This window comes from Balaenoptera borealis (assembly GCF_965194805.1).
Source record: "Balaenoptera borealis genome assembly, chromosome: X".
NCBI classification, from domain to species: Eukaryota; Metazoa; Chordata; class Mammalia; order Artiodactyla; family Balaenopteridae; genus Balaenoptera; species Balaenoptera borealis.
Window position 1 is genome coordinate 127554142 of NC_138881.1, and position 22516 is coordinate 127576657.

At 61.6% G+C, this 22516-nt stretch overlaps 1 protein-coding gene across 14 annotated transcripts in view; it reads left to right on the forward strand.

Moving 5' to 3' along the window:
• The window catches only part of ATP2B3 (ATPase plasma membrane Ca2+ transporting 3), a 64147-nt gene that overhangs the window by 25584 nt on the left and 16047 nt on the right, over window positions 1–22516 (forward strand). For 7 of the 14 annotated variants that reach the window (XM_082376814.1, XM_082376812.1, XM_082376811.1 and 4 more), the window contains 15 exons: window positions 2937–2978; window positions 4474–4638; window positions 5003–5217; window positions 5876–6118; window positions 6491–6732; window positions 9041–9275; window positions 9603–9653; window positions 13866–14045; window positions 14180–14267; window positions 14890–14996; window positions 15294–15485; window positions 17010–17223; window positions 17966–18177; window positions 19059–19166; window positions 20276–20458. In XM_082376814.1, the coding sequence (XP_082232940.1) occupies window positions 2937–2978; window positions 4474–4638; window positions 5003–5217; window positions 5876–6118; window positions 6491–6732; window positions 9041–9275; window positions 9603–9653; window positions 13866–14045; window positions 14180–14267; window positions 14890–14996; window positions 15294–15485; window positions 17010–17223; window positions 17966–18177; window positions 19059–19166; window positions 20276–20458 (2477 nt within the window). The remainder of the gene's footprint in view (window positions 1–2936; window positions 2979–4473; window positions 4639–5002; window positions 5218–5875; window positions 6119–6490; window positions 6733–9040; window positions 9276–9602; window positions 9654–13865; window positions 14046–14179; window positions 14268–14889; window positions 14997–15293; window positions 15486–17009; window positions 17224–17965; window positions 18178–19058; window positions 19167–20275; window positions 20459–22516) is intronic. The other 7 variants (XM_082376816.1, XM_082376806.1, XM_082376809.1 and 4 more) reach the window with 3 other exon arrangements.

Below are 22516 nucleotides of genomic sequence, written 5' to 3' on the forward strand. Positions count from 1 at the left end.
TCCTGGTTCCTTTTGGAGACCCCCCTTCCGGGGTCTTTGCCCCAGAGCCAGCAGGTTGGGGGCCCCCCAGTTTTGTGTGAGGTCGTTTCCCTCAGATGGCTCTTCCCCTAAGGCTTTGGCGGCGTGTGTGCCAGGGTTGGGGCAGTGCCCTGCCTGGGTAGGAATGGGGCTGGAGGGACAGGTGTCCCCAGGTGTTCAGCCCACATGGTGGGGCACTGAGGGCCCCAGGCCGACGTGGCAGCTAGCGAAACACAGGCCACACAGCCAAGGGTGGAGGGCTCCCACGCAGAAAGGACTAGACGCCCCAAAGGACACCCAGGGCCAGAGGAAGCTGAGATGGGGCCAGGGCCCTCACCCTAAGGGAAAGCAGTGTCGAGGGACAGATGTCTGCTGAGAGCCCAGCTCTGTATTCACCCTGGCCTCCCTGGCACATGGCTACCCAGCTGCCTCCTCTTGCCAGCGTCCCGAGCCCCAGGCATGGCTGGTGCCCCCTCCGCTCCTCAGAACAGGGCTTACGAAGCTCTGGAGCTCCCCCAGCATCGCCCCCCCCGCCCCCATCCAAGTCAGGACCCCGGTCCCTTCCACGACTAAGGCCTGCCTCTGCTCACAACTCACCTTGCTCTGACCTGGGTCTCCCCTCAGGCCACTCCTGCCATCAAACCAGGTAAGGAATGACATTTTCTAGATGTGCACCCCACCTCTGAGTGAAGCCACCTGGGCCCACTAGAAGTACAAAGACACACATGAGTACGGGGAGACCGTGTGCCAGAAGCCTGCAGCCAGGGCCCTGGGGACAGGGCGTGCGGGTCACTAGCTCCACCTCAGCCAGTCAAGGCTGCTGGGCCTGGAGTGCAGGCGGGATCGGTCTGCCCAGCCCAGTAACGTGGGGACAGGTCAGCGTAAGGAAAGACGCACTAGTGTCCCCAGACCTGGGCACGTGAGGGAGGAAGTGGATGAGCCGCTGCTGCCTAGAAGCTCCACGGGCGCCGTCTCCTGGCAGCCGGGCCTGGCTTCCCTTCCTGGGCTCCTCCCTGCTCCTGGGCCACCAGGCCCCCCCCTCACAGCCAGCGGGCACCGGCGGACCTTCGGCCACCTTGGCCACACCAGGCGCCCCTCCCTGCAGGGCTCAGCCCGGTGTCTCGCCACAGTCAGCACCCTGGGGCCCACAGGAGGGCAAGTGGGTGGGTAGGCAGGCCCCGGGCCTCGTCTGGGCTGGACTGGAGTCCTTGGTGGCTGCTTGGCAGGACGCCTCTCCCACATTCCTTCCCAGGCTCTTCCCCTCCCGCTAGGTCCCTTAAATGTCACCGTCCTTCAGGACTCGGTCCTAGGCCCCTTCTCTTCGACCTTGACAAGACCCCTCCAGAACCCCCCCTGGGTCTCCCCCAGCCCCGGTTCCTCTCCCCCGCTTGCTGTGCCACTTAAGAGTCAGAGGAGACACCTGCAGCAGCTGGCTCCCTGGAGGAGGGGAACCCGAGGGGGCCCTGCAGGGGAAGCAGAGCTGGCCAGGCTCCGGGGAGGGGGCAGCGGCACCTACGACCCCTCACCTCCCCCACGTCTCCGCCCAAGGCCCTGGCCACTGCAGAGACTGGAAGGTGGCACCTCGCCCTCAGCATCCCCCCTCAACCCCCCCCGCCACCTCTCCATCCGTCCATCAGGGGCACCGCTGTCGCCCACCTGTTCCTTGCCTTCTGGCCTTGACTCCTTGTCGCCCTTCTCTTCTTTGGGCTGACCTCTTTCCCCTCGTCTTCCCCTCCCTCGGCTCCTGCCCCTTTTCAGGCCAGGCCCAGCCCTCATCTTCCCACCGTGCTCATCTCAAACTTCCCTCCCTCCTCCAGAAGGTGCCCACGGCCCCAGGGCGACACCCCCTCATTGAGCTGTATTGTCACCCACCGTGTGTCTACAGGTGTCTCCCCTGCCCCGCCCCAGAAGTCTCCTTCACCTCGGAATGCCCCACAGGCCCAACTGACACCCCACTGGGGCTGGGAGGGGACCTCTCCCTCCTCCCTGGGACCCCCAGAGCAGACCCCGCTGCCTGGGAGCCACCTGGGCTCCGGTCTGTGTCCTTGGGTCCCCAGTGACATGAGCTGTTGGGTGGCGGCTGACAAGCCAGCCCAGTAGCCCCTCCTGTCCCAGGCCGGCCACCTCTGGATCCAGGGCAGCGTGTGTGTGGCCTGCAGAGAGCTCTTCCGGCTGCTGCCCTGGGGCAGGTGAGGCAGGAGGAGCTGGGGTGCGGAGCCCGACCCCCAGCTCAGAGCCCCTCACCTGCCGCCTCTCCTGGGCGCTCCCAGAGTTGCAGTCCTTCCCGGCCTCAGAAACCAGCGGCACAGCCAGCGCCGCTTACCTGCCCCCGTCCCTAGCACCCAGCTGTGGGCTGTGGGGGGGCAGAGCACATCTGTGAAGGAGTCCCCGCACAGCTCCGCCTGGGGCCCAGCCCCTCCGATGCCCCTGTCGCTCCCTTCAGCGCTGTGGGTGCCCTGAGGCTAGCCGATTCCTCGGCTCGCTCCCTTATCCTCTAAAGCGCACGCAGACTTGACCGCTGGCCGCGCTGCCCAGAAGGCTGATCTCTAGGCCGCCAGGGCTTAGGAACCATCTAGGCACCCCCTCGCACTGGTTCTGGGGGGAACACCCATCCCGACTGGGGGGCCCTGTTTGAGGCAGCAGAGCTGGGACCCAACACCTGGCAGCTCTCGTTACCCATGGTGGCGGCCCTTCCAGAAACCTCCCGCTGCCGACCGTTCGTGAGCCAGGGTCTGTCTAGGGCTGGCCTGCGGGGTCTCTGGAGGGCTGGAGACCAGACCCTCTTCCCCCGCCCGGCCCCTCTCACCGCCCTCACTGGCTGCACTGTCTGTGCCCCGCTGTCCCGTGTGCGCGTGTGTGTGCCAAGGCCACGTGGGCGTTCTCAAGTCTCCGTGTCTGTCGTTCCTCTCCCGTTGTAGGCAAGCAGCAGGATGGGGCGATGGAGAGTAGCCAGACCAAAGGTAATGCGCGCCCTGCGCTCAGGATGGGTGGCAGAGGGTGCGGCGCAGGGTGGGGGGGCCGCCCGCCTCGGTTGCAGGAGCAGCACCTGGAGGCCAGGTGAGTGGGGCGGGGCGGCTGCTCTGCAGACCCCGCCGGAAGTGCGCAAATATGGCCCGTGAGCCAGCATCCTGGTGAGGAAACTGAGGCTGCAGAGGGGTGACTCACCCGAGACTCACTCGGGCCTGTGGGTTTCCTGGTTCAGCTGCCTTTCTGCTGAGCCTTGGACGCCTGCTCCCCTTTCAGCCAGAATGCCTGGTGGGTGCCGATGCTCTGTAGCCAGGGTGAAGGGCTGTAGGTGCTGGGAATCCAAAGATGCATAAAGTATGGTCCTGGCCCTCAGGAAGGTCACAATCCACAGACGTGAACCCAGGGGCAATACTCAAGTGCAGTGTGGGACCCAGGAACGCAGGCAAACGACTGGAGTTCAGAGGCCGGCTGGGGTTGGGGTGGCATTTGGGACAGGAGGACAGTCCAATGGCCAGGGCCCCGGGCAGGGACAGGGAGTGGCAGTCAGTGGGGTAGAGGCCCAGCAGGGTGGGACCTTGAGAGTCGCTGAGGCTGTGGCCCGAGGCCGTGGAAAGAAGAGGCCACCGGTGAGTGGTCTCAGGCAGCCAAGGGGAGAAGGGATGGGTGGGGAGACAGAGAAAGAGGGAGCGGCTGACACTGCATGGTGGGGACAAGGACGAGTGGCAGGGTTGGGTGCCCCCTCCGGTGGGAGATGGATAAGATTACACAGGGCAGTGTGTGAGGTGGTGGACGGGCCAGAGGCGGGCGTGGGGCAGGGGACGCACCACCACCACATTAGGGTCCACCAAGGGGGCTGTGAGAGGGCTGCCGGTTCCAGAGAGGAGGCGGAGAGGCATCTAGGGGAGAGGAGCGAAGGCCCCATGCGAGAGAAAGGCGCAAGGCTTGCCCGCCGGCAGCCGGGGAGCGGGCTGAGGCCTGCGCACGTGCTGAGCTGGGGCCCCGACGGAAGTCGAGGCGTCCCCCGGAGGGGTGTCCACCTGAGGGCTGGCAGGAGAGACAGCCTGAGCGGGGAGCGGGGGAGGAGGGTGCGGGGATTCCTGGGCCTCCCTGAGGGGAGTGGGAACATGGCTAAGACAGCAGTGGGCAAGAGTCAGCTCTGGGTTCTGGAACATTCCGTGGGCCCCAGGCCTCTGCTTTCAGGTATTGAGATTTGGGGCGTTGCAGGACTGGCCACGCTGTCTGTGCCCAAGTTACCAGTGCTTGTGTCTGTCCTCCCTTCCCCTGCGAGGCCCCAAGAGAAGCATCTCTGTCCTGCCCAGGACAGCGCTGGAGCCACTGCCCACCTGGGCTGATGAGAGAGGAGGGAGAGGACAGAGCCCCCTGTTTCCTCTCGGATGGTGTGGCATATCTTTCTCCGTGAAAGCCCCTTGTAGCCGTCACCCCAGCCGCCAGCCCCTAACCTTGGCTGCGGGTTTCTTCTTTGTGCAGCTAAGAAGCAGGATGGGGCGGTTGCCATGGAAATGCAGCCCCTGAAGAGCGCAGAAGGGGGGGAGATGGAGGAGCGGGAAAAGAAGAAAGCCAACGTGCCCAAGAAGGAGAAGTCGGTCCTTCAGGGAAAGCTCACCAAACTGGCTGTGCAGATTGGGAAAGCAGGTGGGGGCAGCCGAGGGGGCGGCCCAGGGGCCACCGACGGGCAGGGGGGACACTGGGCTCCTGGACTCGAGGCCGGACCAAGGAGAACAAGTGGGAAAGGGATGTGACATGGGGTGTGGGCCAGGCAGCAAGGGCACGGGCTAGGAGCAGGTGATGGCCTTCAGGGCCTGGTTCCGCCCCCTCTGGCGAGTGTGGACTGCAAAACTCCGTAAGGCCGGGGACAAGGAGCACCTCCCCCGACTCGGGGTCAAGGGAATGTGGCTGCAGCGTCCCTTACCTCTTCCTTCTTGCTCTCTCCCTCCCTCACCGCTGCCGGCCACCCTTCCTGCCTCCACCCTCTGTGGCCTCTGACGCGGCTGGGCAGGGCTGGTGATGTCCGCCATCACCGTCATCATCCTGGTCCTGTACTTTGTGATCGAGGCCTTCGTGGTGGAGGGCCGGGCGTGGCTGGCAGAGTGCACACCCGTCTACGTGCAGTACTTCGTCAAGTTCTTCATCATCGGTGTCACCGTGCTGGTTGTGGCTGTCCCAGAGGGCCTGCCTCTTGCTGTCACCATCTCCTTAGCTTACTCTGTCAAGGTAATAAAATAAACACAACAGGAATAAGAATTCCATGATACCAGGGTGCAGACCCAGAACTTGGGGTGCAAAGCCATTAAGCAACTTGGACGAAGCAAGGACTGGATGAAGTTTGGGATTGCTCAGGCGAAGAATGGGAGGCCGAGCAGGGGCGCAGAGCTGGACTTGCACATCCTTGTGCACCTGGCTTCCTGGGCAGGGGGGTGTGACGAGCTAGCATCTGCAGGATGTGGGCAGGGTCGCCGAGGGGCCAGGGAGTTGAGGTGGGGGCAGGGGGAAAGGGGGACCACTGGGAGACAGTGGGCAGGGCAGAGATCAGGGTGGGCAGGGGAGCCACAGGGCCTGCCAGTGACCCAAGAGGGGGCTCTGGGCAGCAGGGAGGCTCCAGCTGAGCTCCAGGGAGAGTGGCCACCCAGAGTCAACTGCTCGGCCTGTCTGATGAGAGTCCTTACGTCTCACAGGCCCGCTGCCTCGGTTTGACCACCACCCCACCGCCATCTGAGCTGTGCACCTGCTGCCCCAGGTCCCGGGCTGTTAGTGCCGCGAGGAAAGCTGGTGGGCGGAGCAGAATCATACATGCCGTTGTGCTGATTACCTCCTGCTCCCCCACCCCGCGAGGACAGCTGGCTACCCAAGCCTCCATCTGTGCCCTTTACAGAAAATGATGAGGGACAACAACCTGGTCCGCCACCTGGACGCCTGTGAGACCATGGGCAATGCCACGGCCATCTGCTCGGACAAGACGGGCACGCTCACCACCAACCGCATGACCGTGGTGCAGTCCTACCTCGGGGACACCCACTACAAAGAGATTCCGGCCCCCAGCGTCCTGACCCCCAAGATCCTCGACCTCCTGGTCCACGCCATCTCCATCAACAGTGCCTACACCACCAAAATACTAGTGAGCTGGGAGCAAGGGCAGGCCAAGGCGGGGGTAGGATGAGGGGAGGGAGCCCGGCCCGGCTGTGGCATGGGCTGTCACCAGGGGCTTGCCAGGCTCTCTTAAGGACTTTTGAGCCGAGCCACAATCATTTCTAGGGTGCTGGTCTCCCTCCTCGTCCCCGGACACTGGGCGGGGCCTGCAGGTTCTGGAAGCCCTTCCCGGCCCAGTGAATCGTGGAAAACCTGCCCATCTAGTCCGTACTGGAGGCCCTCCTTGGCTCCCTGCGCCACACCTGAAAGACGTGGCGGCCGAGACTGGGCTGGGGCCCGGGGACAGTAAGGAGGGTGGCCTTGGGCCTCCAGGGCCATGCTGGCTCTCCTCACCTCGCAGCCTCCAGAGAAGGAAGGCGCCCTCCCGCGCCAAGTGGGCAACAAGACGGAGTGCGCTCTGTTGGGCTTCGTCCTGGACCTGAAGCGGGACTTCCAGCCCGTGCGGGAGCAGATTCCAGAAGATAAGCTTTACAAAGTGTACACCTTCAACTCGGTCCGCAAGTCCATGAGCACAGTCATACGCACGCCCGACGGCGGCTTCCGCCTCTTCAGCAAGGGCGCCTCGGAGATCCTGCTGAAAAAGTGAGTGGGCAGCAGGACCCAGCCTGGGGCTGGGGCTAGCTAAAGCGTACGGCGTTTCTGGTTGTATTATTGCGGTAAAGTAGACATAGCATAAAATTGGCCCTTTTAATCGCTTTAAAGTGGACAGCTGAGTGGCATTAAGTGCATTCGCACGGTTGTGCGCCATCACCACCGCCCAATCCCAGAACAAGCTCATCACCCCAAAGGAAACCCTGTGCCCATTGCACAGGCACTCCCATCCCCCTCCCCCTAGCTCCTGGCAGCCACTAATCTGCTTTCTGTCCCTGCGGATTTACCTATTCTGGACATTCCATATAAATGGAATCATATAGTATGTGGCCTTTTGCACCTGGCTTCTTTCACTGAGCCTAAGGTTTTTAAGGTTCATCCAAGTTGTAGCCCATATCAGTGCTTCATTCCTTTTTACGGCTGAATAATACTCCATTGCTGAGGTAGACCACATCTGCTTATCCAGTCATCCATCGACAGACACTTGGGTTGTTTCCACCTTTGGCTACTGTGAATCATGCTGCTTTGAATGGTCATGTACGAGTTTCTGCTTGAACGTGTGTTTTCAATTCTCTTGAGTATATTCCTGGGAGTGAAATCTCCAGGTCATATGGTAATTCCATGTTTCCTTTTTTGACAAAACGCCAAACTGTTTTCCACAGGGGCTGCCCCACTTTACTTCCCCATTAGCAGTGCATGAGGGTTCCAGCTTCTCATCCTCACCAACGTGTTATTACCTGATTATTATTATTGTTGTTGTTGTTGTTGTTGTTGTAATAGCCATCGGGATCTCATGGTGGTTTTGATCTGCATTTTGCTGATGACTAGTGATATTGGCACCTTTTCATGTGCTTATTGGCCATTTGTTTGTCTTCTCTGGAGGAATATCTATTCCAGCCCTTGCCCATCTTGGATGTGAATTCTTTGTCATTTGATCGTTGAGCTGTAAGAATTTCTATATGTTCTGAATATTGGATTCTTAACACATATCTGATTTTGAAGTATTTTCTCCCATTCTGTGGGCAGCCATCTTTTCACTCCCTTGATAGATTTTTGCTCACTGTCTTGATTTGTCCTTGGATGCGCAAATGTCTTTCAATTGTGAAGTCCAGTTTATCTCTTTCTCTCTTTTGTCGCTTGTGCGGGGTTCCTTTTAGAGGTGGTGAAAATGTTCTCAGGTTGACTGTGGTGATGGTAGCACGACTGTGAATATACTAAAAGCCATTGCACGGGACATTTTAAGCGGGTGAGTCGTGTGCTGTGTGAATTGTATCTCAACAGAGCTGTTAGGGAAACTGAGGTGGGCGGCACACAGCTCTGCCTCCAAGTGCACCATGCCCCGCACCCGCTCGGCGTTCACACCTCCCCTTGGCCTTGGCCTCTGCAGCGCCCACGCACTCTCCTAAGACTTGGCCTGACTGTGCCTCAGTGCTCACCCCCGGCTTTCTGGGGCCTTCAGGACAGAGTCCCGAGCAGGACCTCTGGGCCCCTCCCCTGGCCTCCACAGCCGGCTTCTTTCCTTCCTCACCAGTCTGCTCGGGGCCCCCATTTGTCCGTCTGCCATGCCGGCCTCTGGGGCCCGTGTTTCCTTTGCTCCTTCCTTTTCTGCACCTGAATCCTGCCAGCCCTCCCCATCCCAGCCCTTCTGTGGTCGCTGCCTTGTCGTGGCCCTGCTCTGTGGCATTCGGTTTTTGCTGATGTCCCACCTCTCTCCCTAAAGCGCAACGGGGCAAGAGTGACAGCCCCCCAACTCCCATCGAGTCTGTGCGGAGCTGTGGAAACAAAGTACCATCATCCTGGTGGCTTAGAACAACAAAGATCTATTTTCTCCCAGTGCTGGAGGCCAGAAGTCCTCAATCAAGGCGTGGGTGGGGTCGCCCTCCCCCCAATGCCTCCAAGGGAGGGTCCTCCCTTGTCTGTCCCAGCTGCCGGGGGCGGCTGGCCACCTTGGCCTCCCTCGGTTTGTACCTGCATCTCTCCAATCTCTGCCGCCATCGTCACACAGCCTTGTCCCTGTGTCTGTGTCTCGAGGTGTCCGCTTCTCTTTTTATAAGGACAGCAGGCATTGGATTGAAGGCCCAAGCTCCTCCACTGGGACCTCATCTTAACTTCGCGACAACCCTCTTTCCAAATAAGGTCACATTCTGAGGTTCTGGGAAGAACACGGAGGGGGTACGCTGTTAGGCCGCGCAGCGCCTCCCTTCTGGGGAAGCCCTCTACTGCATCACATGGAGGGCTCAGCCGGAGGCCTGGCTCCCCTGCCTCACGGCGCTGGCTCCTCTTGTTCCGTCCGCCCCAGGTGCACCAACATCTTAAACAGCAATGGGGAACCGCGCAGCTTTCGCCCCCGGGACCGGGACGACATGGTGAAGAAGGTCATCGAGCCGATGGCCTGCGATGGGCTCCGCACCATCTGCATCGCCTACCGGGACTTCTCCGCTGCCCAGGAGCCCGACTGGGACGACGAGAACGAGGTCGTGGGCGACCTCACCTGCATAGCCGTTGTGGGCATCGAGGATCCCGTGCGGCCCGAGGTAGCCAGAGCCCCTCTGTGAGCTGCCGGCTTGTCGGGACGGGTGGAGGGGCCACCCTTCTTCGCATCTGGCCTCGGTGGTGAGGCCTTTGGACATAAATGCAAGGAGGGAACCGCCCCTTTCTCCTGCCCTCCTGGCCGTCGCGCCACTCCCTGCCAGACTTTCTAGGCAGAACAAACGGCAGCCCGCCAGAGCTGGACCAACCGGGGAGGGTGGGCGATGGCAGAGCCTCGGGGTCCTCCAGGGGCATGGCCATCATGCCCCAGATCAGACCTTCCCCGGCACACTGGACCCCCACCCTTGTCCTCTTGCCCTTGCACCCTTCAGGAGGCTCGGTCCTGCCGTCTGGAAGGCCCCCTCCTGCTTGGCCTCTGCCAGGTAAGAGAGGGCGGCAGTTAGAGCCTCGACGGCTGCCAACGCCCGCAGGACTGATGGACCAGAGGGGTTGGTGAGGGAGAGGGAGGAGCCGGGGACAGCTCCCAGGGCTCTGGTTCCAAGGACTGGGTAGATGGTGTTTGGGGGGCTGGGGGAGGGGAGGGCAGTTCTCAGTCGAGGGTTTGGTTGGGGCCGAGTGAGGTTCGGGACATCCCCATGGAGATGTCACGTGGTTAGGTCCTGGCCAGAGAGACATTCTCCAGAAGCGTCTTTTCATGAGTGATGGTCGTGGGTGCAGCCGAGCAGAGGTGGGGGGAGCCTGCGAAGGAGACTCCAAGGAAGGGGCCAGGCAGGGAGGGGAGACCGTGAGGACCGTGTGGCTGAGCAGGGGAGCCAGCGTGTGGAGACAACTTCACCCAGAGCTTCGCTGAACAGGGAACAGAGCAACGGGGCAGAAATTGGTCAGGGTGCAGAGAGGAAGAGCAATGGAGATGGTGTTGGTCCTTCAAGATGCGAGACCTCCGAGGGAGGGAGCCTGCCAGGCTGGCCCTGGAGCGGGGTGCTGGCGGCAGCTGCAGGCCACCAGGCCCCAGAGAGAGTGCGCAAGGCACGGAGGGTGCAGGTTGTGAGGCAGGGAAGGACCCTCTCTCTCCTAGGGCCTCTCCAGTGGCGCCCACCTCGTGTCAGAAGCACGGGCACCTTGATCCTGCCAATTAGCCTGAAAACACGTGTGTGCACGGGCTGCCCTCAGCTCTCCCTCGGGAGACAGGCGTTCATGCACAGGGTCAGGCACCACAGACCCTCCATTCAGAAGTCAGGGGTCATCAGCGACAGCGTGTCCCCGATTTCCAAGGAGATGGGGACCATCGTGTGCAGAGAGGGGGCACGCGGAGTTGGCCCCAGGAGGCAGCGGGTGGTGGCAGAGGCAAGGGGGGAGACTTCGAGCCGAGGAGTGGGCCCGGAGAAGGCAGGTGGGGAGAGGAGCTGCCTGGGACAGCAGGGGCACAGGATGCCACTGAGGGCGGCGGGGCTACCTCCAGGGACGCAGGGACTGGGCCTTTCCCTTCGCCGGACCACGGAGAAGCTGAGGCGCGGAGGAAGGCTGTGTCCATACGGCGAGCCGATCCTAAAGCCGTGTGGCCCTTGCATAGACCCGACGGCCTCCCCGTCTGCACAGAGCCATTTGCCGCCGCCGGCCCCCGGGTGGCCGCTCCAGGGTGACGGCCGTTCTCTCCTTACTCCTTGGGAGGTGTCGACAGTAGCAGCTCTAGACTGTTCCATCCAGATAACTGGGGCTGAGTGAAGCCGCCGGAAAGCCAGAGCTCCTGTTGGAATGTCTCACAGACCCAGGAAGGCGACATTCACGGACTCCCAGGGCCCTGGCCACGGCCATTTCAACAGCGTCATACCCAACCCGCCCAGCCCTTCCAGCTCTGCCCTCGGCCCGGATGGAGGGGTGTGAGGTGTGAAGCGGCTGGCAGCCGCACGGCACGGGGAGCCCTTCTTGCCTGACCCCCTGGGCCAAGGAGCCCTGCAAGCTTCCCCTCATTTCCGGCATAAATATTTGTTGCAAACTGAAGCTCTAGTCATCGATGTAAAGTTGGAGGCCTGAGATGTATTTGTAGATCTCCAAGACAGAGCTGCAGAGGCCATCTTCTGGCCCACGGCGGCTCATTTACAGAAGCGCCAATGAGGCTAGACTGGGGGCTGGAGGGGGGTCTAGATGGAACAGTCCTGAAGGGCTGCACGTAGGCGGGGTGAGGCCCAGCCCTTACCCTGGTCAGTGCTCTTCTCAGAGAGGGATATTATTGTTTTTATACGTTTTCATCTTAGAAAAAACATGGATAAAAGTTCCCTGAAGGTCACCATGAAGGCTCAGCCTCAGTGGCTGCCCCGGCGGGTAGAAGCACAGGGTGAGAGAGCCGTCAAGGCCAGGCAATGGGCAGCTCGTTTAAGATCCAGAAACGGCCTTGGTAAAAGGGCCCAGGGGACAGACTAGCTCCTCTCTGGCTGGATAGTGGCTGAGTGAGAGGCTGGGCAGCAGGTGGGGAAGCGAGGCAGAACCCCACGGGGACCAGCCAGCCACGCGGTGGCCAAGGAGGGTGCCCCGAGGGCCCAGGGGAGCCTCAGGGGCTGACGGCAGGCGGGAAGGCCGATAGGATGCTTTTAAACTTGCCAGGATGCCTGGGGACCTGGGACGGCTGCAGCCCGAGGAGGGCCTGGCAGGGGGGTGTCTCTGCCCTGGGGTGCTGGATGGACCCTGTAGGCAGGCTGTACTTATGCCAGAGGGGCCTGGGGGCTCCTGCAGACACCTGGCTGCCTGCTGTGCTGTCGGGCCTCAGCCATCAGGCAGGGACCACGGCTGGGCCCAGTGGGACAGCAGGGAGGCAGGCAAGGAAGGACAGTCATCTGATGAGGGAGAGGGTGCCTGCAGACGGAGGGAGCTTCCTGCCACCTGGCTGGGAGGCCAAGCGCCTTTCAGACCAGAGACGGAGCCGGGCCTGGGCTGAGCCCACACGGGGGAGACCAGCAGAGGCTGGATCCGGGGCTCCCAGGGCTCAGGCTCATCACGGCCACTTGGTGGCAGCAGAGGGGCTGCTCCCAGACGCGGCAGAGCGGGGGGGGGGGGGGGGGGGGGGGGGGGGCGGGGGCGGGGGGCGGGGAGCTTGCTGGAAGGGGAGGTATCTCCCCGCAGCTCATCCTCTAGCTCTCAAGGATCCCCAAAGAGCAGAAAGCGTCCCTGAGGCTGAGAGTGAGAAGACGCATTATTGGGGGTGCGGGATGCAAGCCCCCTTCCCGGGGCTGGGCCTTCTCGGCCGCTTGGCCGTATTTGCCGCAGGGATCATAAGGTCATTCTGTCCCAGCCCTGAAGTGGGACCCCCTCTGGCTGGGCCCTGGGTCCCCCTCCTCTTCCCACTCTCTCTCTGGCTAAGATCACAGCCTCCACCCCCTGGCTTCAGGGGCCACCAGCATGCCCGGACCTCCCGGGCCAGTGGTCCCCTGCAGCCCACCTGGCCCCACCTGCTGCCCGCCTCCCCTGGGGTCTCCCAGCTGCCCTGACCCCCAGCGCCTGGCCGCAGCTCCCCTGGCCTGGCCGCCAGGCCACACCCGGCACTGTCCCCGGGGCTCCGGCTCAGCCCGGCGGTGACTGGGAGCCCACAGTGCGGTGTGCTGGGCCCAGCGGACACAGCAGGGAGCCGGCTGTCCCCAGGCTGCACCCCTCGCCCCGGCCGCATCGGACACTTCACAGGCCTAGGTCTGAGGCCGTTCTTCCTCCTCCTCTCCCCTCCCGGCCCCTCAGGCACAGTCGGCATGACTCTCCTCCGCACTGCTATCTCGGGCTCACAAGTCCCCTCCTCACTGGAACGGGAGTGTCTCCACTCTCTGGGACAATGCCATCCCCTCCCAGCTGGTCTCTGCTCCGTTCAGCCCATTTTCCACTCAGCACTAGAGGAATGTCTTGTTCTTCTCTCTTTTCCGGAATCTAATCTTATGTTTGGAAAATGGAGATGTACTAAGTAACCAGAGCGATGTCCCATTTCCCCTAATGAGCAGTGCGAATGCCTTATCATGTCAAGCCTACGGCTCTAAATGTCTTAGGTTTTATATTATTTAAAAAAAAAAAAGTGGCAGGGAAACAAGTGAGAGCTTCCCAGAGCTCGGCCAACAAGCCTGCCTTGAGTCAGGGCCCGAGAGGGTCCAACCCGAGGTGGGTCCTGCCATCTGGCAGGGCAGCTGGGGCCAGAGGTTCCTTTCTTGTCCTTCGGAGCTCACTGGCACGGCCCCCGCCAGCTGGCCTGCTAATGGGACTGGTCCTGGCTCGGCTGCTCTGGGTCTCCATTTCCCCAGTGGAAACTGAGGTTGAAAGAGCTGGGTGATTTCTCCGGTCACCTTGCTGAACACGGCTCTGATGGTGCCCCTTGACAGCGTTCCAGTGGCTTCTCCCAGCCTTGCTCGTGGTGTCAGGGCCTGGGTCTGAGTCGTCGGTGGTCCCCGGGGCCGGCACAGGGAAGGAGGCACCTGGGATGGGGGGCACCCTGCTCCCTGCAGGCCAGGCTGACAGCCGGGGCAGAGCTGACAGGCCGTTTCTCCCGCCTCCTCCAGATCGCGTGGTGGAGGGAGGGGTGCTGCAGATCTGGATGGAGGAACGGGTAGAGCCCAGACACAGCTGTGTCTGGCCTTGATGGCCCCACCCACCCATCTTGTCCCTTCCAGGTCCCTGAAGCTATCCGCAAATGCCAGCGCGCTGGCATTACGGTCCGCATGGTGACCGGCGACAACATCAACACGGCCCGCGCCATTGCGGCCAAGTGCGGCATCATCCAGCCCGGGGAGGACTTCCTGTGCCTGGAGGGGAAGGAGTTCAACCGGCGGATCCGAAACGAGAAAGGCGAGGTAGTTCCCGGCCCATCAGCCCTCCCTCGAGTCCACGGTTCTGGCACTTTCTCCACCGCCGCCCCCTCTGTTCAGCCCTGCCTGCCCGCCCTGCCGCCGAGGCTCTACAGCGTCTGTGTGCTTTTCCCTCCCAGATAGAACAGGAGCGTCTGGACAAGGTGTGGCCCAAGCTGAGGGTCCTTGCGCGATCGTCTCCCACCGACAAACACACTCTGGTTAAAGGTAATGGAGTGGGCTCACTCCTCACCCTGCCCTGCCCCTGCCCCGGGTGGCGGGACGCAGGCTGCGTGTGGCCATCACCCCTTGGGTCGTCGTCTGCTCTCAGACGCCCAAAGCTGAGCTTCCAACTGGGCCTCAGGGTACTCAGCTCTGGACCCATTGCTGCTGGAGACCTTGTGTCTCAGAGGAAGTCACTGGCCCTCCCTGAAACTCACTGGGAAAACGGGGGTAGTAACGGAGACTCCCTCAAAGGGCTGACCTGCCGGAGCTCGAGCCTCCACTTCTCTGCGCTCCCAGTATCTATGGAAGACGCCAGTAGAGGCCAGCTCTCTTCATAGCAGATGGGGAAACTGGGGCCCAGGAGAGGGAGACATTTACCCAACTTGCCCAGTGCCGAGCCCCTGCCTTCTACCAAATCCCACCACCCTGTATCATCTCACTGGGTGATGGGCCAGGGTGGGAGAAGGGGGATGGGGGCTGCCAGTCAAGGCACAGGACTTGGTCCCAAAGGTGGTGGAGAGCACAGAGGACTGGAGCCAACTGGCCCCCCACGACCCCCGGGCTGGTCACCCAGGGCCACAGACGGCACCAGACCTGCCCTGCCCTGCCCTGATCTGTGTTCCAGGGATCATAGATAGCAACACCGGCGAGCAGCGGCAGGTGGTGGCCGTGACCGGGGACGGCACCAACGATGGGCCCGCCCTCAAGAAGGCGGACGTGGGCTTTGCCATGGTAAGCCACCCGCCGTCAGCCTGGCTCACCACGCCAGGTGGGGCCTTGTGATGGACGACGTAAGCTTTGTGCAGCAATGTGGGAGCTAGCGTTGAGGCAAGTTGCAGAGTGCCAGAAGTTTCTTTCTCTCACATCCTGGCCACCTGGGCCTCCGCAAGCTCTGCCCTATTGGTGGCTGCTGCAGCGGTGGCGCCCTCTTCGTTTGTGAGCAAAACCTCTCTAGTACAAGGACACATTTGGAGTGGGTGAGCGGGGCTGGGGAAGGGGCCCCGTGGACACGGTGTGTGTGTCCCCCAGGGCATCGCGGGGACTGACGTGGCAAAGGAAGCCTCGGACATCATCCTGACGGACGACAACTTCACCAGCATCGTCAAGGCCGTCATGTGGGGCCGCAATGTCTACGACAGCATCTCCAAGTTCCTGCAGTTCCAGCTGACGGTCAATGTGGTGGCCGTGATTGTGGCCTTCACGGGTGCCTGCATCACTCAGGTGGGCACTGGGGGCCACTGGGCCCAAGGAAGACCCCGGGCTCTCCCTCCCATGGCCGGGCTCCTCCCGCCCGGTGCGCCTGGACCCCAGTGTGCAGAGCAAGCCCAGGGGACCCCGCCCCCAGCAGGGTGAGGGCTGAAGAGCCCCTGCCTGAGGACCCAGTGGTGGAAGCCAGGTTTTTTTTGTTGCAGACTCTTTTGGTTGAGATAGAATTCACCCACCAAAAAGTTCACCATTCGAGAGTATACAATTCAGTGACTTTTAAGTACATTCACAGTGTTGTGCCATCATCACCTCTATGTAGTTCCATCATGTTTTCATCACCCCAAAAGGAAGCGCCAGCCCCATGAGCAGTCCCCCCCACTCCCCCTCCACCAGCCCCTGGCACCCGCTCATCTGCTTTCTGTCTCTACAGACTTACCTATTCTGGACATTTCAGCTACATGGAACCAAATCATAGGTGGTTGTTTGTGTCTGGCTCCTTCACTTAGCACAATGTTCTCGAGGTCCATCCATGTTGTAGCAGGTACTTTATTCCTCTTGATGGCGGACTGATGTTCCATTGTATGGAGTGAGCACCTTGTGTTTCTGCATCCCTCCATCAATGGGCATTTGGGTTGTTTCCACCTGTGGCCGCTGTGGACGTGCGTGTGCAAGTCTTGGTAGACCTGCATTTGCACTTGTCCTGGGTCTGCTGGGAGCTCCGTGGTTAACCTTTGCAGGAGCCTCTTCCCCTTTTTCAGTTCTCCAATTCTCCCCATTAGTGAGTGTCCAGAATTTGTCTCCCTTTCAAAAGTATTTTTTAATTGAGATAAAATCCACATAACATAGACTGTACCATAATAGCCATTTGAACCAAAGTGTACCATCCAGTGGTTTTTGATGCATTGCCCATCTTGTGCAACCGTCACCTATACCTCAGTCCAGAACTTTTTCATCACCCCTGTACCCACTAAGCAGCCACTCCCCACTCTCCTCTCCCCCAGCCCTGGCATCCACCCATTCGCTTTCTGTTTCCATGCATCTGTCTGTTCCAGAAGTTTCATAGGAATGGAATCCTACAGGATATGGTCCTTGGTGTCTGTCTTCTGTGAGGCTCATTTTTAACCAACAAGTCAGAGGCGATGAGAAGGAAGGTCCAGTGCAGTTTCTACCTCTTCCTGGCCCTTGGGTGCAGGAATGCATCCGTCGGGCTCTTTTATGGTCTGGGGCAAGTGACGGGGGGTGGCAGCCTCCTGCTAACAATTTGGACCACACCTTCTAGATCACTGCCAGCAGGTGAGAGAAGAAGGGAGACTGACAACATTTTAAGAGCAGGAATCTGAAAGCCCAGCGAAAACTCTCTGCTAACCTTAAGAAAACATAGGGATGGAGATGTCACGTTTTTATGGGAAGGTTGGATTTGTTGCATTTTCACATGAATTCAATTCCAGTGACATTGACCCCAAGCTGAGTCTCTTCCCAGGAGTGGGGGGCCGGTGGGGTTTCCAGGCCCATGTTGGGGTAACTGGCTCCTCTCCACAGGACTCTCCTCTCAAAGCCGTGCAGATGTTGTGGGTGAACTTGATCATGGACACGTTCGCCTCTCTGGCCCTGGCAACGGAGCCGCCCACTGAGTCACTGCTGCTGCGGAAGCCGTACGGCCGGGACAAGCCCCTGATCTCGCGGACCATGATGAAGAACATCCTGGGCCACGCCGTCTACCAGCTCACCATCATCTTCACGCTGCTGTTCGTCGGTAGGTTGGCCCAGGGCACCCTGTGCTGCGGCCAGCCCCGCAGGCCCTGGCCCTGTCCGGCAGTGGCAGGGACAGACGGACACCTGGGGACCCGATTTCCAGTGAGGACCCCTCGGCCCTCACCTCCCTGCCATCCTGGGAGTTTTGTTCTCTGTGTGGCATCGGCTCCTTTTAGGAGATTCCTTTATTTAGGTGGGGGCGGGTTTGTCGCTTTGTCTATGTGTGGCCTCTCTTCCTGACGTCAGAGGGCTCTCCACGGGTCTGGTGACCCTTGACCACGTGGTGGCTCGGCTCTCAGCACACGTTCCTGGGAGTACACTTGAAGTTCAGTGCAGGGATGGCGCTGGCCAAGGGGCAAGAGTCACCACGTGAGGGCCCCCAAACAGCAGCACCTGGGGGTCCTCTCACGGGGCCTTTCTCTGCCATCTCGGGAGCAGAAGCTGGTCATGGCTGAGCCGAGAGCCGTTCTTGAGGCAGGGCAGCGCAGAGGAGGGCCGGGCCTGCCCTGAGCCTTGCAGCTCCCGTTCCTTCCCCAGCCCGAGCCAGTGTGCAAATGGGTCTTAATGTCTTCACCCCTGTCCTGGGGTTTCAGTGCCAGACCCCCCGGGTCGGGACCCGGCCTTGGCTGTGAGCTCCCGTTGCTTAGCCTGGGGGCTGGGGGACTCATGACTTCCACCCATGTCGCCCGGTGGTGACGCGCCCACCTGGGCCCGGCTCCCCTCACGCGGCCCTGGGCTTGCAGGGGAGCTCTTCTTCGACATTGACAGCGGGAGGAATGCGCCCCTGCACTCGCCGCCCTCCGAGCACTACACCATCATCTTCAACACCTTCGTCATGATGCAGCTCTTCAACGAGATCAACGCGCGCAAGATCCACGGCGAGCGCAACGTCTTCCACGGCATCTTCGGCAACCCCATCTTCTGCACCATCGTGCTGGGCACCTTCGCCATCCAGGTAGGAGGGGTGGCTCCACTTTTGCAGGTCCCTCCGGGTCTGCCACTCTCATTTCTAGAACTCGATTCCTTGGCGGGAGGCCACCTTAACTCCAGGAGGCGCTGAGCGTTCAAAACTAGGGTGTATCGATAGAAAATGTGAGGTAGAGCGAGGCCAAGAGGCCAGGGTAGTTGGTTTCTCGCAGTTCTCAGAGGGGGGCCAGCTGTGCCACGGGGACCACGTGGGGAAGCGCCCGGGCTGGTGGGCAGGCAGAAGGAGAGTGGGGAGCCCGGAGCAGGTGAATGATTTCCGGGCTCTGGGGTGTGGGGCTGTCCACTTGTGGTCTGGGACCCAGCCCTGGGTGACTGCAGAGAGAGACAGTGGCCTGGAGGGTGAGAGCCCAGGAACAGAGAGAGTTGGAGTGCGGGCTTGGGACCAGTTGGTCTGTAGTTGAAAAGCTCACCCCGGGAACAGGACTCCTCCCATGGAGGGGCCATGAGGCTGCACGAGGCCGATCAGAGTGTCTGGCATATGCACGTTCAAGCATCACGTTCACAGAAGCCGGGAGCGTGGCTAACACGACCGAGCCACACCCGAAGGCTGGAAAAGGGACAGTCCGGGGCGCCTGGGTCAGTGGGCACCTTGCACCAAGCGAGGCCACGTGCCCGTCCGGCACAGCACCCACGGCCTGTGGTCAGCCGGTCTGGGAAGCTTCTTTAGGCACTGGCTGAGGGGGGGATGAAGGGAAGGAGGCCAGAGAAAAGAAGGCTCCCAGGAACTGCCTGTCTAACTCGGTGAACCAACAACCCTTCTGAGTCCCTGAGCTGGGCTCACAGGACAGGGGGTGCCCCGAGGGCTAGAGGTGCTGGCTGGACCCACCTCCCGCCCACCCCTCCCCACAGATTGTCATCGTCCAGTTCGGCGGAAAGCCCTTCAGCTGCTCCCCGCTGTCTACGGAACAGTGGCTCTGGTGCCTGTTTGTTGGTGTTGGGGAGCTGGTCTGGGGACAGGTAAGTGTCTGCCTCAGTGGCTTTCCCAGCCCTGCCCCTTTCCCATTTGTCTGGGGAACTGTGGGCAGCCCAGGGTCCCCTAGCCTGCCTCTGGGACAGGCCATGACCTAGGTGCAAGGCCACAAGTGACAGCCTCAGCAGAGAGCATGCAAAGGGCCTTGGCTGGGATGTCACAGCCCCCAGCAAAACCACCCGCCACTCCCCTTTCCATGTTAGGAGCTGAAAATCGTGCCTTAGAATTGGGTGGCTTGGAAAATGCTCACATATTTGAAGCTACACAATACCTCTCTGAACCTTCCAGAGGGCAAAGAGAATGTCTCAAGGCCACCACATCAAAGTAACACAGACAGGGTGGCTTCAACGGCAGATGTCATTCTCTGGAGGCTAGATGTCCAAGATCATGCTTACATAGGGCAGGTCCAGGAGAGGCCGGGCACGAGCTCCCAGGTCCCCCGCCAGGGGAGTCGCATGGCAGTGCAGTTTCTCCCAGTGGTAATGTGTGATGACACGCACGGGTACCACCATCAGGGCAGCTCCCCTGAGCGGTGCGGTCCGGGGACTTGAGTGGAGTCGGTCCTGGAGGCCTGGGGGGCCCATGTGACTTAGTTACTCAGTCTCCGCGCCCCGGAGGTCAAGCTGGTACATGCGACCCAGGGACGCGCCCCAAATCACCCCGGCCGTGTAGCCTGCCTGCCCTGGGCCCCAGGGAAACCAAGACCCTCTCATCAGGCAGGGGCCTAAAGGTCCTCTCCCGTGAGCCAGGCCAGGGCCAGACCTCGGTCTGGTGAAGCGAGTCCCTTACATCCACGCTGTGCAGGAAGGTGGCATGAGCCGCTCCTCTGGGCGTCGATGGAGGAGGACCCACCGGCGCGCACACTGCTTTGGAGAGCGGGATTTGGCAGCAGGCAGAGGCGGCCCGGGGGCCGCCCGCAGGGAGGAAGCACTGAGGAAAGAGCTGCACACAGCGCTGGGGCCTGTGCAGGGGCGGGCGCACACACCGGCCTGGGCCTGGGTCGGTGGGAGGTGGGCGGCCTGCGCCCCTTCCCGGCGCCAGCAGAGCTCCCACCTCTGATGGCCGCTTCTACCTGCTGTCACCTCTGGCGACCCAGGTCATCGCCACCATCCCCACCAGCCAGCTCAAGTGCCTGAAGGAAGCGGGACACGGGCCCGGGAAGGACGAGGTGACTGACGAGGAGCTGGCTGAGGGCGAGGAAGAGATCGACCACGCCGAGCGGGAGCTCCGCAGAGGCCAGATCCTCTGGTTCCGGGGCCTCAACCGGATCCAGACGCAGGTAAGCCGCCGGGCTGCTCGGCCACTCTGGCTCTCCCGCCTCGCGAGGGGGGCAAGCAAGCCAGAGGCAGAGAATGGGCGAGATGAGCCTGAGACCAACAGGGAAGCCCTTGGGTCTTGCCGCCATGATCACAAGGGCAGTTGCTGGATGTGCCGGATGACAGTATGTCACCGAGATGGCCTCTCCCTGACGCCTCGCTCAGAGCCCAGGTGGCCCTCCCCGCTAGTGGGCACGGGTGTCAGCTAACGGTGTGTGCTGTGACCCAGAGCTGTATCTCAGGGAGATGGGGGCACGGGCCACCCACGGTTTGAATAGCTGCTGGGACTTGTTTTCTTTGCTGGGAGCTACCCCAGGTCATGGGGAAGGGACCTTCTCGGGATGAGGCAGATGCCCGTTTCAAATAGCCTTTGGTGAGCTCACCATTCATTGGGTTATATTGTGAATTCGATGGAAAGACTTCATTTGGGAAGTGAACTCTGGTCACCAAGTTGGTCCGTTCTGTTCATCCCAATCTCCAAATATCAGTGCTGGTCAAGGTCAAGGCCGTCAGTGGCTGTCCTCTATAAAGTCAGACAGCCACGACGACTGCCCAGTTGTGGGCACTTGCAAAGGCTTCGTGAGAGTCTGCCTGACAGAGCCACCCTCGCTTCCTGCCCCCAACTCTTCCCGGCCAGCCTTCTTGCCAGAATGTTCCATACTTGCTGTCTCTCTGTGTCCTTCCCTGGCGCTCACTGTGACTTCATCATGGCCTAACATCAGCCCTCAACACCCCAGAGGCAGTTCTCACCAAGGTCTGTGAGACGTCCTCCCGGCTCCCGAGCTGGGCCGTCCCTCCATCCCTCCTGCTTGGAGACTGTTTCCCGGCGCCCTTCCGGAAGTGCGGTCCGCCCTGCTCTCCTGGCAGCTTGCTGTCCCCTCTCCATCTTCCTTGCCTGTCACTCCCACCTCCCACTGTGACCGTGGTCTGCCCTGTCGCCTGGCTGTGACCCTCGCTGCTGGAAGTCCCGCAGCCCCGGGGCACTGGTCTCTTCTTGCCAGTTCCCCGCGGCCTGGCCCTCCCCGCACAGCCTCCAGATGGCGACCAGGCGCCCCTCACGCACCACCTCCTCCTCTGCCTCACAGCACCCACCCCGGGCTCAGGTCAGCCCAGACCCAGGCCCCACCTCCCCAAGCCCACCTCCTCCCACCCCCCAGCTCCTGATGCATGGCTCCGTCACGTCTACTGCCCAAGCCAGAGCCCCGGAGCTGTCCCATACCCTCTTCCCGTCTCCCCACACACCTGGTACATTGGCATGGCCCTTCGAACGCACATGCCCGGTCCAGCCACCTCCGGCCCCACCCCCAACACCTTCCTGGCCCAGCCGCCCGCGTCTCCGCCTGGACCGAGGCTCCCTGTGCCCACCCTGGACCCCTGCAGCCTATTTGCAACATAGCCGGCGTGTGACACCCATCACTCCCTGCTCCTCCCGGGCCTTTCTCCATGCTCTGTCCTGGACCCCCAGCCCCACTGCCCCGACCCAGCTCCAATTGCTCTTGCCCCAGAGACCCACCGGAAGGAAGAACACCACCGGGCACCTGCTTAGGCAACTTCCCGCGTGGGCCCCTTGGCCTGGACCAGGACCTGAGACCACAGCTCTCCCCAGTGTCTGCCTCCAGCCTGTCACAAATCACCATGGGCTCATCCCAAAGAATCTTCCATGCCAGGTGCCCAAAGCGCCCTCCCAGTGCACGCGGCTCACCAGCTGCTCCCGCACAGCCCCTGGGGGCCTAGTCTCTGGACGCCCCTCACCTCCCCAGGCGCCAGCCTCAGCTCCCCGGCCAGAAGCTCTCAGCCTCCCGTCTGCCTCTCGGCATCACCCCACGTGCCCTGCGCCCCCAGAACCCCTGCTGCCTTCCCAGACTCCCACTCTGCTCGCCTGCGTTGCTGTGCCTCCACGCTGGCCACTGTCTGGGCCCCAGGCCTCCCCAGCTCCCACCGTGTCCCCTGGGGCCCCTCCTCACCCCACGGCGGCCCCGTGAAGCCTTCTGAGAGTGCACGCCCTCCCGCCACCGTGGCAC